The following is a 15,799-nucleotide window of genomic DNA, read 5'->3' on the forward strand; positions in this document are numbered from 1 at the left end:
CGCGTACCGCAAAAAAAAAAAAAACACAAAAAAACCCAAAAAATATATATATATAACACAATAGTAAGTGATAACTTCCCAAGAACTTTCATTGAAATAAGATATTTGCAAAATTAAAATATTAAAAATAAAAGATCAGTGTGGAATTTAGAAGTTTGATAGCACAGGGCTTTGGCAATGGTGTTTGGGAATATCAACACCCACACAGTTTCTGGAAAGACAAGTTGGCAGCACTAAAACCATCCTGGGTAGAATGACCTAGGGAGGCCACTGCTAGGAATTTATCTTATTATTCTACTCTCATATTTATAAAAAGATTTTTAATATTTTATATTTTTACATGCAGCATTATTTCTAATATAACTTAAAACAATTTATGGACAATTTTACATTGGGTTTTTGAGCCATTAAAATAATGTTAATAAGGGATTATCTTAGAGAAATTGCTGAACTACAAAAGCTAAGTACAGAAGGGTATGTATCATTTACTCCAATTAGAGTGTGTGTTCTTTTTTAAGACTATACATACACACACATATATAATTTATATACATATGCATATATATATATAAAATTCTTCTTTAACCTTTTCTGAAGGAAGGAGAGCCTCAGACAAGGAAAGTAACAGATCCAGAATCATAGAGCTGGTAATTTGTAAAGGTAGCACTCAAACATACATAGGTCAATCTGCTTTTTAAAGCCTATATTTAAATTATATTTTAAATTATATACTAATTATTTATTACATCTAGCTCAGATTTAGGTAGTTGGGCAAATAAACTAAAATCTGGTAGAATCAAAGAAAGAGGTAGAAATGCTAACAGAATACACTAACATTATTTTATAAAATGATGAAGGAATGTGATTCACTGTTTCTAAAAAAAAAAAAAAGGGAAAAAGTGCGTCAATTTTAACTTAGATAATAATCAAAAGCATAAAAAAGGCACCTAACTGTGAATTTCTTTGATGAACTACAAATAGAAATTAATTATGAGTGAGTGATAACACAATTACGCCACCCAAAGTTAAATTAAATCTGAGAAACCATATGTCCTCCACAGGAGCTTTGTGAATTAAAACAATATTAAGAAAGAAATGAAGGAAAGGAAGTAGGAAGGGAGGGATGGAGGGAGAAGGGAATGAAGGAAGGAAGACATTTTAAATTTATAAGCACCTTTCTGAAAAATAAATCTCTACCATTCACTAAATAATATGATACAGAAGCTAGTGCTGTGATACAAAATTTGTCTACCTAATGGAGATAAAAGCAAACAAAAACAATGGTAATAAAACTTAAGAAAACATGTTATTTCATACATTTTTTAAAAGAACTATATTTAAATAATTTCATGAACATGTTCTGTCATGGCACACAGAAATTACATGACTTATATATGTAAAATAGTGTTAATTAAAATATGACTAATGAATCCCACCCTAATTACTCATTCTATTTTAACATAACAGTTTCAAAGTGTAGTGGCACAGGGTTAAGGGCACTAGACTAGGACTAAAACCCGCGTTTGTTTGCTTTTTTTTTAGCTGTCTGTTTTAGGGAAAGTCAATTAACCTACTGGTTTCAAATTTCCTCATGTGAAAAATAGAGATGAATACATACCTGCTATGAATACACCATATCGGTATATTGTATAGCAACAATGAGACAACATGCTTGAAAGTATTTTATAAATTATCAAATGCTATTTAAATATGTGTTGTATATTTTTTAAATCTGTAGTCATAGTATAATATAAAGAAAAGTATCCCAAATCATTTAAAAATATGAAAGCTCTAGATTACTTAATATTATTAATTATAGAAAATTATATCCTGAATATACTTCAAAGAGTTAGAAATTGACACACATATATTTTACATCACAGTATACTTTTGAGAAAACACAAATGCCAAGCAAAATTAATTACACATTGATAAATTAAATGAAAGCATCTTAGGCAAAGTACTAAGGAAAAATACTCCCTGTTTATTAGTAAGCCCCTTTCTGACTTGGGCAGATTTAATCTCTTCAGTAAAAGCAGTAAGTGGAACACAAAATAATTAAACATTCTATGTGTTCCATGGTCACGTATTTTGTCCAAAAATGTATAATATATACAATATTTCTATAAGACTGTTACAAATGAAAAATTAAAAGCAGAAAGGGACTGTGTATAGGTCTATGAACCCAGTAAGATGTGCTTCATATACATAGAAATATTCATAATTACTTAATTTCCCAATGATTAACCTTATGTTTACTAATACTTGTGCCTTTTCAGTATTTTCTTATATAATATAACACAAAAGTCTATTCAGAGCATATTGAAAAAGAAACTTCTAACTACTTTTACTTAAGGAATTCTTATGGCATTCATATCAAAAAGTATTTTTAAAAAGATGGCTCAAAGAAAGAAAATGATACTGCTTTTATAAAAACAAAAATCATAAAATTTTAGAACCAGAAAGGTTTAAAAAATCGTTGTATTTTTATTTATTTTTTATTTTTTAACATCTTTATTGGAGTATAACTGCTTTACCATGCTGTGTTAGTTTCTGCTTTATTAACAAAGTGAATCAGCTATACATAAAAAATCATTTTACAAGTGAAGCCCACAGAGATTCACCACTGTCTAAAATTACTATGTAGATGGTTCCTAAGAAGCCAGGCAGGACTAGTTATTCCCAGAGTAGAACATGGTTAATTTCTATACAACATATTAAGGAAAAAATAAAATAAAAATCTAGGCAAAATCGAACTGTAAATATAAGGCAACTTTTTTTTTTTTTTTTTTTGCAGTACGCGGGCCTCCCACTGTTGTGGCCTCTCCCGCTGCGGAGCACAGGCTCCGGACGCGCAGGCTCAGCAGCCATGGCTCACGGGCCCAGCCGCTCCGCGGCATGTGGGATCTTCCTGGACCAGGGCACGAACCTGTGTCCCCTGCATCGGCAGGCGGACTCTCAACCACTGCGCCACCAAGGAAGCCCAACAATGTGGTTTTTTAGACAAATATTAAATAAATTGTTTCAGCACTTGGGTGCAAACATAAAAACTATAAAAAAAATTCTTAGTCTCTGCTGCAAAAACATATAAAAAAATACAAAAAGGTCAAGTATAAAGAACTGATAAAAACTAACACTTTAAAAATAAAATAATCATTTGTCTATAGGGGAATTAGCAAAAACAAAGAAACACACACCATCATTACCTCATAGGTAATGCTTTGGCCAAAAGGTATCAGAACACCATATAAATTTCGCAGGTCCAACTTGGCTAGATCACAAGTGAAACACCGCTCTTAGGAAACAGGTATGGAAAATGAGAAGCCAATCTACATGATATTCCAAACAACATAAAAATCAGGGAAAGAGCTTTTCAACATATAAAGGTTGTTAATCACTGCTGCAACATCACGTAAAGCTCATGAAATCACCTGATAGAAGTATCTTTTAAATGGAGGTGAAAGGGGAATGTTACCAATATACATGTTCTTGAAGTAGAAAGACTGGGGAAAAATTCCCAAGCAAAAGTATATAAGTGGCAGAGACGATAATATATTTGACTAAATTAGTGGACTAATTTCCAATGAGGAGGAACAAAAACAGAAAACCTGAACTTTTAGATAACCATGCCAATGTAGAGAGGGAGGGAAGGAGAAAGTGAAGAAGAAAAATGGAAAAATTCACAAGGGAGGAAAAACAAATGACACATTTTTAACACACCCACCCATATACAAAGTGAAAGATCACCTTTGAAATAACCTGAGGCAGTATTAACACTAACTGTAAAATTTAAAGTAACTCAGGGCTTCCCTGGTGGTGCAGTGGTTAAGAATCCGCCTGCCTATGCAGGGGACATGGGTTCGAGCCTTGGTCCGGGAAGATCCTACATGCTGTGGAGCAACTAAGCCCGTGCACCACAACTACTGAGCCTGTGCTCTAGAGCCTGCAAGCCACAACTACTGAGCCCACGTGCCACAATTACTGAAGCCCGAGCACCTAGAGCCTGTGCTCCGCAACAAGAGAAGCCACTGCAACGAGAAGCCCGCACACCGGAACAAAGAGTAGCCCCCACTTGCCGCAACTAGAGAGAGCCCATGTGCAGCAACGAAGACCCAATGTAGCCAAGAATAAAAATTTTAAAAATTTAAAAAATAAAGTAACTCATAAAAGGGTAAATAAATGAGGTCTTAAAAGAAAGCACATAAATTGTACCTTATAATATTTGACCCTACCTACCAATAATGACTTCTTAAAATTATTAATTTGTAACTAATTAACACAAACTAAAATAATAATTAAAAGTGCTTTAATACAGAGCTATACATTTGAAATGAACAGGAATCACAGTAAATCAAAAATATGGTTTAAGCAAAATTATCTGGATAAGCAAAGTTTAACTAAGCTATGTCACTGTAATTAATTAATTTAAAAATTAATTTTAATTAATTTCAATTAAAAAAAAAGAGTATATTGAATGACAGCACCAATGAGCATTTCTGCTATCAGTATACTGCACCACAGGGCAGCATCATAAAAGTTTTCCATGAAATAAAGCCAGTGTACATGAAATCAACTGCTATCACAATGATGACCTAAGAGAGGATTTCTGCTGCCCAAGATCCACATGAAATGTACAATTCTGTAGTCTGTGCTACTCACCTTATCTTTGAAGATATGTGGATTTTGGTATATAAAATCTCGGTAACTTTCTGTTCGTACTTTGTCCTAGGGTAGAAAGAGGAAGACATTGTGTTTACAGGATAGTCTGAACAAATAAAAATATTTAAGGAAGATATTTGCTAATTTATCACACACTTCTAGTTTCCATAGCTATATTTTGCCTGGAAAACCAAGCCTAATCTTTTTTTCCTAAAAGAAAATAATAAAGAATGGAAATAGCAACAACACACAAAGAAAACGTTTAAGAACAACACTGAAAGTCAAATAAGACCTAAGTTCTTAAAAATGTACATATTTTCATCTTGACATGCACTGTAAGACTTCAAGTGATAATTAATGCTAGTAGAAGATGAACATGATGTTTTACTCCTTTAAATAGGGCCTGGAATCTAGAGCCTGATTCCCTGTGGTAGAACTATGTTAAAATATGGGAGGAAAGAACCAAACTAGATAGATGTAAAAGTTACAGTTACGTATGAAAAATGAAGCTCAACTGAGTATAGTTTCCTAAGAAAGTCACTGATCAGCACCTATCTGATTTATAATCCTGTTTTGTTTCTAGAAATGTCTGTAGTAGGAAATGATGCTTAAAAGCCTATAAGCCTAGGGCTTCCCTGGTGGCGCAGTGGCTGAGAGTCTGCCTGCTGATGCAAGGGACACGGGTTCGTGCCCTGGCCTGGGAAGATCCCACATGCCGCGGAGCAGCTGGGCCCGTGAACCGTGGCCGCTGAGCCTGCGTGTCCAGAGCCTGTGCTCCGCAACGGGAGAGGCCACAACAGTGAGAGGCCTGTGTACCGCCAAAAAAAAAAAAAAAAGAGCCTATAAGCCTAAAAGTCAATCGCTTGAGCCCCGCAGACCAGATTGCAAGACTTCTCCACTATGGAGTCTCACAAGACCTGTGACCAAGGCAGGCACTGAATGCTAACATTTATGTTGGTGCATGAACAGAGCTGATTTCCTTTTAAATCACCTCGGCTGAGACACACGCTGACAGCAAATTCAGCAGTAAGGGGCTCTGCTGCCAAGTGAGTAAAATGAGTATGATGAAAAATAACTCAGACCGGGAATTCTAGTTTTCGGTTTCACACTAGGTTAAAAAAAAAAAAAAAAAAAAAAGTAGTTACACTAAATACTACAACATAAAACTTTACACAGTCCATACCCTCCAAAAAAACTTTTATGCCAATACTGGGATTTAAAAAAAAGTACAAAGAGGGGCTTAAATTAAAAGGCAAGCTGTTTTACTTAATTGCTGGATCTAAAAAAGGGAAATTCCATAATTAATTCCATGTTTTCTGATGGAATTACTTCTAATTGCTTTACAAACAAAATTTTAAATCACATTTTAAAAACTGAAATCTTTCCCTCAATGTATTTTAAGAATTACTATGGGGCTTCCCTGGTGGCGCAGTGGTTAAGAATCTGCCTGCCAATGCAGGGGACACGGGTTCGAGCCCCGGTCTGGGAAGATCCCACATGCCGCAGAGCAACTAAGCCTGTGCGCCACAACTACTGAGCCTGCGCTCTAGAGCCCACGAGCCACAACTACTGGAGCCCATGTGCCACAACTACTGAAGCTGAGCCTAGAGCCCGTGCTCTGCCACAAGAGAAGCCACTGCAATGAGAAGCCCACACACCGCAAGGAAAAGTAACCCCCGCTCGCCGCAACTAGAGAAAACCCCTGTGCAGCAACAAAGATCCAATGCAGCCAAAAATAAATAAATTTTAAAGAAAAGAATTACTATGAGAACTTCATATTTTAAATGAATTTAAACATAGTGTTAATTAATTTAAAAACTGTCTTTTTTAAAAAAAACATACCATTTCATACATTTCTACCATTTTTATACCCTTCTTACACTGTAACCAGTGATTTTTGCTGACACAACAAAACCTACAAAGGGTGAACATCAGTGAAGAAGGCAGTCACTCGGAAAGCTCTCACCAATCACACTGCCTCGCCGCTGCTCTAACTTAATCACTAGCATCCCAACTCCTGTCCTAAATCCATGCACTGCTGCTTAGCTCAACTACAATCCTTCATCCAGTCTCTTCCTACATATCCATCTGCTTTTGCTCATATGCTCATACTGGTGCAATGAAATTCAAAGTCTACTAAACACAGTGCTGTGGACATAGCAGAGCTTCAATTTAATAAATGAATTTTTGAGAGGAAAATTCACTAAACATAAAATTCAAGCAAATCAAAGACTAGCCCTCAAACCATTTCTAAAAATTTATTCTAACAAAAGACTAACTCTTCAATATAAAATAAGGTAATAAACAGAAATAAAGTTATCTTTTGCACTAACCTAGTAAAACTAAGAAGCACAAAAGAATAAAATTAGAGGTCCAATATTAAGAAGCAAGACAATCTTTTAAGGCTAGTACAGTGTCATGGAATAATTCCTACCAATATTAAAAAATTTTAAGTATAAGACTAAAGACAACAGAAAAGTTATATATTATAAATTTTACCTATATAAGTAACAGTATGTTTTAAATATATAGGCTCATGAAGGTGGACAGAATGCAAGAGTCAGCTGCAGATACAATGAGGAAAATGCAGTAACGAAAAATTAATGGTACTATAATCTGTGATAAATGTTCACCACGATGAACAATGTTTTACTTGGGGGGGGGGAAAAAAGGAGAGTGATGCATCTCCGAATTATAACATTAGCAACAATGACTCTTCTTCAGAAAGATAAAGTGGCAAAGGATTCTGAAAGTTAATGTCCACTACTATCCCGTTATCTCTAGAATTCAAAAAAGTATCTTCACCTTGACTCTGGAAAATAAGATTACAAACTGTCTTTATTTATAATTATAATCACAACATATGCCAAAAAAGTGTCATTAAAATACCTGTGACTAGTAAGTAACAAAAAATCCAAATATTGTTATAAAAGCAAGGCCAATTCTAAGCATAAAAATAAGTCCTGTATGCATGGCTTCTCAATTTTAATTTATTTATAAAGATCAGGTGAGACTCCAGTAGTAGCACAACCCTGAACAAATTATGTGTGCTAAGAACTGTTTTGATAAGAAACAGAAGAAATATTGCTTGATATAAGGCACATTTCATATTCATCCACAGTATGTAACTTAACAAAACATAAAATGGACAAATAGTTCTTTTTGAATGAAATATATCCATATTTCCTATGAAGACTTAATCAAGTTATCTCCAAGGAGAAGGTGGTTACATTGTATAACAGCAAAGGGGAATTAAGGCATGGAAAATTATATTAATAAGGAGTCTTAAGTGATTCTCTAAAAGTGAGAACACAGCACTGGAAACTTCCAGCTGGAACTTCTTAAATATATATGTACATCAAAAGGACTTAAAATATTCCATCAGGTGTAAAGATCCTCTAGTTGTTGATACAGAGCTACAAGGGTCCAGGACAGAGATTTGGAAGTAAGTCCAAACTGGATTTCCCTGATGACTGTACTGAGAGCACTCAGATGTACTATCTTCTAGGAGTCTCAGTAACCTTATCTGTCTGAAAAACCCAATACAATTACCATATCAAAAGCATTAAAGGTTCATGGCATTGAAATTGATGGGGTGATTTATAACGGCAAACATGGGCTTAGATTAACTCCTTTAAAGGAAATATTCTAGACACAATAAAATTAATTTTAACAGAGAAAATGGAGTATGTCAATTTCTTTTAAACAAATTCACTCTGGACTTAATTTATTACTTAGCAACAGTTATAACTGTTATTTGTAATGCTATGCAACTACCCAAGTGACAACAAAAAGCACAACCAACTGTGACAAGTCATTAGCAAAGAAATGACATGACATTGCTTTAAAAGACCCCAAGTAATTACAATTACTATTAATCAGCAAACCTCCACTCTGTGATCCTGCAAAACTGACTCAACAAAATATATACTCATTAACTACCCCTGGTTATCTTAAATGGGCATGTTTCAAGGAACACAGTCTTGGGGTGTCCGTAAAATAAACCAATCTTTTGAGGAAGGATTCAGAAAGGAATTTTTCGTTTGTTGGTTTTTAAGAAAAAAAAGTAGTGGCATCTAAAATTCACAGAGATAAACATTAAAGTTTTCAGTAATTTTTATACTCCAACATTTATTTTACTCTAGTTAGATATTTTCAGTTTTACTGAATTAAAAAACCATTTTGCTATTTTATAATCTATAATACATGATAAAATGTACATAATATACCAGGTATACCTAGAAATCTACTTATAGTTTATATGGACATTACCATTATAAAACTTAAAACCAACCAAATTCAAGTATCTGATTTAGGAAATTCTTCTATATAGCAATGATTTCAAATGTAAAAAAGTAATGCCCTAACAACTGTGAGAATTATTTATAATTAACTTTGTACCAAAGAATTATTGTTCGCCCAAACTAAAGTCAGTACTGCTAATTAAAACACTAAAATTAATCATTTCCTTCACATATTAAAAGGCAAACGTATTTTTCTTCCTATTTAAAAGTTGCTCTTGAGAAGACTAAAATCGTCAGCAATTTTTTCGAATGTTCTATTCCCAGCAAAAGGTAATCTCATAATAAAGATTAATAATGATCTTAAACAGAATTTACAGTGTCTCTGATGCTTCTATAATCTTTTCAATGCAAGATGAGCTATCAAGCACCAAAAAGATTTAAAAAGCAGTTCTCAAAAAAACCAAAAACCAAAAAAGCAGTTCTCCCATATGTATTAAGAACCTTTTTTACTCTATTTTTCTTTTAGTATGGATTTGGTACATTTGTGCTCTTTTCTAACCTTTAGCATTTCTTCATGTATCCCATAATGCCCGTATGAGCTGAAATAAACGCCATCCTCATCCTCCTGTAGGTCTGCAATGGCAGTTGCAGATGAAGAGCAGGTTCTGACATCTGCGTTCATCACAAAATCCTGAGCAAATTGTCTGTAATCAATTTGAAATACACCCTTGAGACAAGTTTACTGGACCATGAAAAAAGGAAAGGCTAGAGGCTGAGGAAGAGGAAGGGGGAGGGGGGGGAGGGAGTGCGGGGTGTGATGAGCCTTCTAAATCACATTCTATCTTAAGCAACGGAAAGCTCCCCCTGCTGGATCTTAAGCAATGGCATATTCAAACCCAGTTGGAAGCATTCCTTCTACAAATCACAAAAGCACTGCCAACTGCAGGCTATGGCTGTTTTATCTTTCAAGTGAACAAAATAAGCACACTATGACTTTATTCAACTTTATTATTTCTATTGTTCCAAAATCTTATTTTAGCAGCTGAATCAATATAGCATATTCCAATGCTATGAATATTCTTTAAAACCATAGTATCTCATGGAAGGGTTATATAGGCAGAAAGCAGACCCAAACTGGGAATTATTTACACACATCAACACCATCTGCTCAGGCTCTAAAACTCAGCTCCTTCTCTGATAACAACACATCAAGAATCTATGAGGTATATATGGGAGAGAAGTGTAAAGAGGCACATAATAGATTACCCAGCATAAAATCTCAGAAAAAGGGAAACTACAATCAGCTATACTATTTTTCCTGCTGGACATTCTGGCAAACCATCAAAAATGGGTAATTGGGCAATAGCAACCAACTTACAAATCTAATAGGTTAAGCTAGAGGTATATACACTTGGTAGTAATGCAGAATCTCAGACACTACCTATTTCAGGCCTCCTGAATCAGAATCTAGTTTAACGAGATACCCAGATGATTCGTATGCACATTAAATTCTGACAAGTACTAAGCCAGCAGAATGTTAATTTACTCACTAGAGAAAACCATCCTATGTAGCTGGTTTTCTGATTATATACTTCATCATAATTATATTGTGATTCTTTAAAAACAAAAATTTCAACCCTGTATTTTCCACAAGTCTAAAAAATATTAATCCCTACACTTTAAAAAGTCCAGGAGAGAAAAAGTAAAATGGAGAAATCTATTAGAAATAAGGTAATTCAAAGGAAGGCAATATCAAGGAACAAAAAGCACTCAGGAGGAACACACTCCCCAGAACAATTATCATTAGTACAAAAGTAATTATAAAGAAATATAAGAGGACAGATAAAACTACAGAATTTTATGTTAATCAATGACATCCACAATGTATAAAAAATACTGCGTACCTTTAATATTATTGAAATTAAATATCTACACTGTGCTTTCCAGTATATGAAATATTTTACCATATTCTATCTTTTTATGAATTATATTATTTTGGGGATCTAAACAATTAATTTTCTATAAGATTGATAAATTACTTCATTCTTTGCAGATCCTCACGTGCTCCAGCTAACGCAGCTTCAGCAGACAGTGCCCTGGCTTCCATGTGTTTCAATTTTTCAACAACTGATGTATTTTCACTGAGTCCACTGGGGTATGAGAATGGAACTGACACGGGTTCATAAAGATCTTCTACATCTAAATAAACAAATGGACATTTCTATCAGGCCATCTTATAACAATGAAGCACATATAAATGTGTTACAAATAAGTATATACTAAGTGCCTATTATGCGGCCAACTGAGAAAAATCAGTACTTTTAATTAAATAAATATTTAATATCCAAACTATTCCAATTTGAGTTTAAAGAGCATGCTGTTAATCTAAACTTTTCACTAGTTGGCTAAACTGAACACATAAATAAGCATTAATTGTACTGAACCAAACCCAGGAAAAAATAAAAAAGTAGAAGGAAAAAACTCATATTTATTGATCATCAGGTATCTTTCAAGTTCATGCATTACATCTCATTCCATCTTCAAAACAAACCTAAAATATAAACATTTATCCCTATTTTAAGACATGGGAAAAATAAATTTCAGAGAAACTGACTAGCCCAAAGTCATGCAGCTGTTTAATGAAGGAACTACAATTCAAACCCATGCCTGCCTTCCCAGCCTGTGTTCTTGCCACCACATAGGGCCACCTCCAGCCTCTGGGTCTTTATCTGTAGAGTAACAGGTATGACATTTAGATATTCCTTAAGGACAGTGTGTAGGTAAGGAATTCTGTACATTCAATAACTTTTTCATCATGGGCAAGGTGGTGTGCAATCTATACACTGTCTTATTGCTGACATTATTAAATATCCTAATTCCTAATATTATTAAAAATTCTTGATTTAAATTTAATTTCACTATATGTAAATCAATAACTTCTGCTACAGAAGTTAATATATGTAAATCATTAACTCTGCAAACAGAAGTTAATATATGGAACTAGTGAGTTTTACAAAATCCCAATGTCCACTGACCCGTCTAATTAACTGTTGAATCAACTTAAAGCAATAAAAACAATGCAGATATTATACTGTCTCCGCAGTACAGCTTTGAGGGAAACACGACTTTTTTTTTTCCTATTCAGTTTTTACCTGCAACACTTCTTTAGAGCTGGGACAAAATAACTAAGCTTCACAAATACATGATAATATTATAACTTAGAGACTAGAGCCTAAATTCAACTTGTTATAAAAGCAGTATGGTGTGCCACGAAACTCTCAACAGTCTAGCAGAATACTGACTCGTTGCTTTAAAAAACTAGATTCGGGCTTCCCTGGTGGTGCAGTGGTTGAGAGTCCGCCTGCCGATGCAGCGGACGCAGCTTCGTGCCCCGGTCCGGGAGAATCCCACATGCCGCAGAGGGGCTGGGCCCATGAGCCATGGCTGCTGGGCCTGCGCGTCCGGAGCCTGTGCTCCGCAATGGGAGAGGCCACAATGGTGAGAGGCCCGCGTACCGCAAAAAAAAAAACAAAAAAACCAAAAAACTACAGATTTATCCACTATTTAGTTCACCAAAAATTAATGAGAGCAACAAAATATTGCCAAACTATTAAAGGATGGTGTACCATATTTTCTACTTCCTACTACAACTCTCATTGTGTACCTTGTCTTTAAAATTCTTCACACTGTCTGCAAACCACCTTGTTAATTTAAGTTATGGATTAGAACTAAACAAAGAAATTCGTTTCTTTGTTTTGGCTAGTTTCTCTATTTTGCTTTCTGCTGCAAGAAGTGAGTCAGAATAAAAGCTGTTAGCATTAATAACACAGTTGTCCCTTGGTATCTGTGGGGGATTTGTTCCAGGACCGCCCTCCCTCGGATACCAAAACCCGCAGATGCTCACGCCCTTGGATAAAATGGCGTATTTACATATAACACTTTAAATCATCTCTAGATTCCTTATAATACCTAACACAATGTAAATGCTATACAAATAGTTATAAATACAATGTAAATAGTTGTCACTGGGCAGCAAATTCAAGTTTTACTTTCTGAATTTCTGGAATTTTTTCCTGAATTTTTTTTTTTTTTTTGCTGTACGTGGGCCTCTCACTGTTGTAGCCTCTCCCATTGCGGAGCACAGGCTCCGGATGCGCAGGCTCAGCGGCCATGGCTCACGGGCCCAGCCGCTCCACAGCATGTGGGATCTTCCCAGACCTGGGCCCGAACCCGTGTCCCCTGCATCAGCAGGCGGACTCTCAACCACTGCGCCACCAGGGAAGCCCTTCCTGAATATTTCTGATCCAAGGTTGGTTGAATCCAAAAATGCAGAACTCCCAGATATGACGGCCAACTGTACACAGATAATTATATATTAAATGTATAGCTTTGAAAAGGAGAAAAGATTCAGTAAACATTACGATGCATAACTATAATATATCAAAATAGTCTAATTTAAAGTCCTAAACCATATTCAGGAAGATGAACTTCCACATCTACATTCTGTCTCAGGAGGTTCAAATCACCTGGATACTTCATTTTGGCAGCTGAAAACTACCATAAAAATAGTCAATTTAGGGCTTCCCTGGTGGCGCAGTGGTTGAGAGTCCGCCTGCCGATGCAGGGGACACAGGTTCGTGCCCCGGTCCAGGAAGATCCCATGTGCCGCGGAGCGGCTGGGCCCATGAGCCATGGCCGCTGAGCCTGTGCATCTGGAGCCTGTGCTCCGCAACGGGAGAGGGCACAACAGTGAGAGGCCCGCGTACCACAAAGAAAAAAATAAATAAATAAATAAAATAAAATAAAACATTACTATAGTCCTGAGAGTTGGAGCTATACAAAGAGATATACTCAGCAAAGTGTCACTCGATCCTCATCCCTGTTACCTCAATCCCACTGTGCCCTTCCTTCCTTGTCCCACAAACCCCGTTCAGTAACAATCTCTTCAGTTTCTAGTTTATCCTTCCTGTATTTCTTTTGCACAAATGAGCAGACACATAAGCATTTTCCTAAATCTCTTTCTTTCTTATGTGAAGAGTATCATAGTAGATATTCTTTTGAGCTTTGCCGTTTTCATTTGACAGTATGTCCTGGATAACACTCTGTACCAGTTCAGTTCATTCTTTGCAATAGAGGATAGAGGTATACTACTCCATGGTGTGGACGTGCCATAGTTTATTCAACCGCTCTCCTCTATATGGGCATTTGTCTTATATGTATTTTCAGAATGTTGGAGGTGTACCTTCAAGACCAATTCTTATGAGTGAAACTGCTCAGTTAAAAATCGCATGTTCAGGGCTTCCCTGGTGGCGCAGTGGTTGAGAGTCCGCCTGCTGATGCAGGGGACACGGGTTCGTGCCCCGGTCCGGGAAGATCCCACATGCCGCAGAGCGGCTGGGCCTGTGAACCACGGCCGCTGAACCTGCACGTCCGGAGCCTGTGCTCCGCAACGGGAGAGGCCACAACAGTGAGAGGCCCGCGTACAGCAAAAAAAAAAAAAAAAAATCGCATGTTCAGTTTTTTAGGTATTGCTAAATCTGCATTCTACTAGCAATCTTAGGACAGTGCCTGTCTCTCCACAGCTTTGTCAACAGAATGTGTTGTCATATTGTAAAAATTTTTACCAGTCTGAGAGGTGAGAAATGGTATCTTGCTATTGGGCTATTTTCCTACCTCTTTTTGGTAGAATTTTTCCCCATTTTTCTATCAACTGTTTTGATCCTTTGTCCCTTAATTTTCAAGAGTCTTTTTTTTTTTTTTTTTTGCGGTATGTGGGCCTCTCACTGTTGTGGCCTCTCCCGTTGCGGAGCACAGGCTCCGGACGCGCAGGCTCAGCGGCCATGGCTCACGGGCCCAGCCGCTCCGCGGCATGTGGGATCTTCCTGGACTGGGGCACGAACCTGCGTCCCCTGCATCGGCAGGCGGACTCTCAACCACTGCGCCACCAGGGAAGCCCTCAAGAGTCTTTTATGTAAAAAGGATATTAACCCTTTGTGGAATATGTTTCAAATATTATACCATACTTTAAAAAAAATTAACTAAACTCCATTTTATTCACTCAGATTTCATTAGTCTTCCTCTAATGTCCCCTTTCTGTCCCAAGATCCCATCCAGGATACCACATATGTTTAGTTGTCATGTCTCCTTAAGCCCCTCTTGGCTACAACAGCTTCTCAGGCTTCCCTTGACATGGACAGTTTTGAGGAGTACTGGTCAGGCAGTCTGTAGAATGTCCCTCACTTTGTGTCTGTCTCATGGTTTTTCATGGTTAGACTGAGATTACTGGCCTGGGAGGAAGACCACTGAGGTAAAGTGCCATTCTCATCACATGATATAAAGGGTCCATACCACTGACATTACATCACCAATGATGTTAACCTTCATTACCTGGCTAAGGCAGTGTTTGCCAGGTTTCTCCATCAGTATAGTTACTTCTCCCCACTTACACTGTACTTTCATTGCCTATTTTCTTAGTTATCTCCTTTTTAAATTTAGTCATCTTTATATTCTCAAAGCCTAATACAAAGCAGATGCTCAATAACTATTTACTGAAAGACAGTGCAGGTGAAATAGTCAGTAATCAAGCCAGGAGCCGTGAGAATGAAGAACCTTCTCTTCCATCTCTCTACACCAATGGCCAGGAGAACAGATCTTTTGCTTTTTTTTTTTGGCTGTGCCGTGCGGCTTGTGGGATCTTAGTTCCCTGACCAGGGTTCAAACCCGTGCCCCCTGCAGTGGAAGCATGGAGTCCTAACCACCAGACCGCCAGGGAAGTCCCACAGATCCTTTGAGAGGCACGGGCGGTGCACTAACAAGCATGCCCAGTTCAAGTTCCACCTCCTTTACTAGGCCCCTTAACTGTTCCAGATCTCGGTCGTGACTTCTTCATCTAAACT

General features: G+C 36.7%; 1 protein-coding gene across 8 annotated transcripts in view; it reads right to left on the reverse strand.

Moving 5' to 3' along the window:
• The window catches only part of PRMT3 (protein arginine methyltransferase 3), a 133,496-nt gene that overhangs the window by 111,574 nt on the left and 6,123 nt on the right, over positions 1-15,799 (reverse strand). For 7 of the 8 annotated variants that reach the window (XM_033409393.2, XM_033409390.2, XM_004263917.3 and 4 more), the window contains 3 exons: positions 10,943-11,102; positions 9,463-9,607; positions 4,660-4,725 (listed from right to left, as the gene is read on the reverse strand). In XM_033409393.2, coding sequence (XP_033265284.2) covers positions 4,660-4,725; positions 9,463-9,607; positions 10,943-11,102 — 371 coding nt within the window. The remainder of the gene's footprint in view (positions 1-4,659; positions 4,726-9,462; positions 9,608-10,942; positions 11,103-15,799) is intronic. The other variant, XM_049713487.1, reaches the window with a different exon arrangement.

The sequence above is a fragment of the Orcinus orca genome, chromosome 8 (assembly GCF_937001465.1).
Source record: "Orcinus orca chromosome 8, mOrcOrc1.1, whole genome shotgun sequence".
In the NCBI taxonomy this organism is placed as follows: Eukaryota; Metazoa; Chordata; class Mammalia; order Artiodactyla; family Delphinidae; genus Orcinus; species Orcinus orca.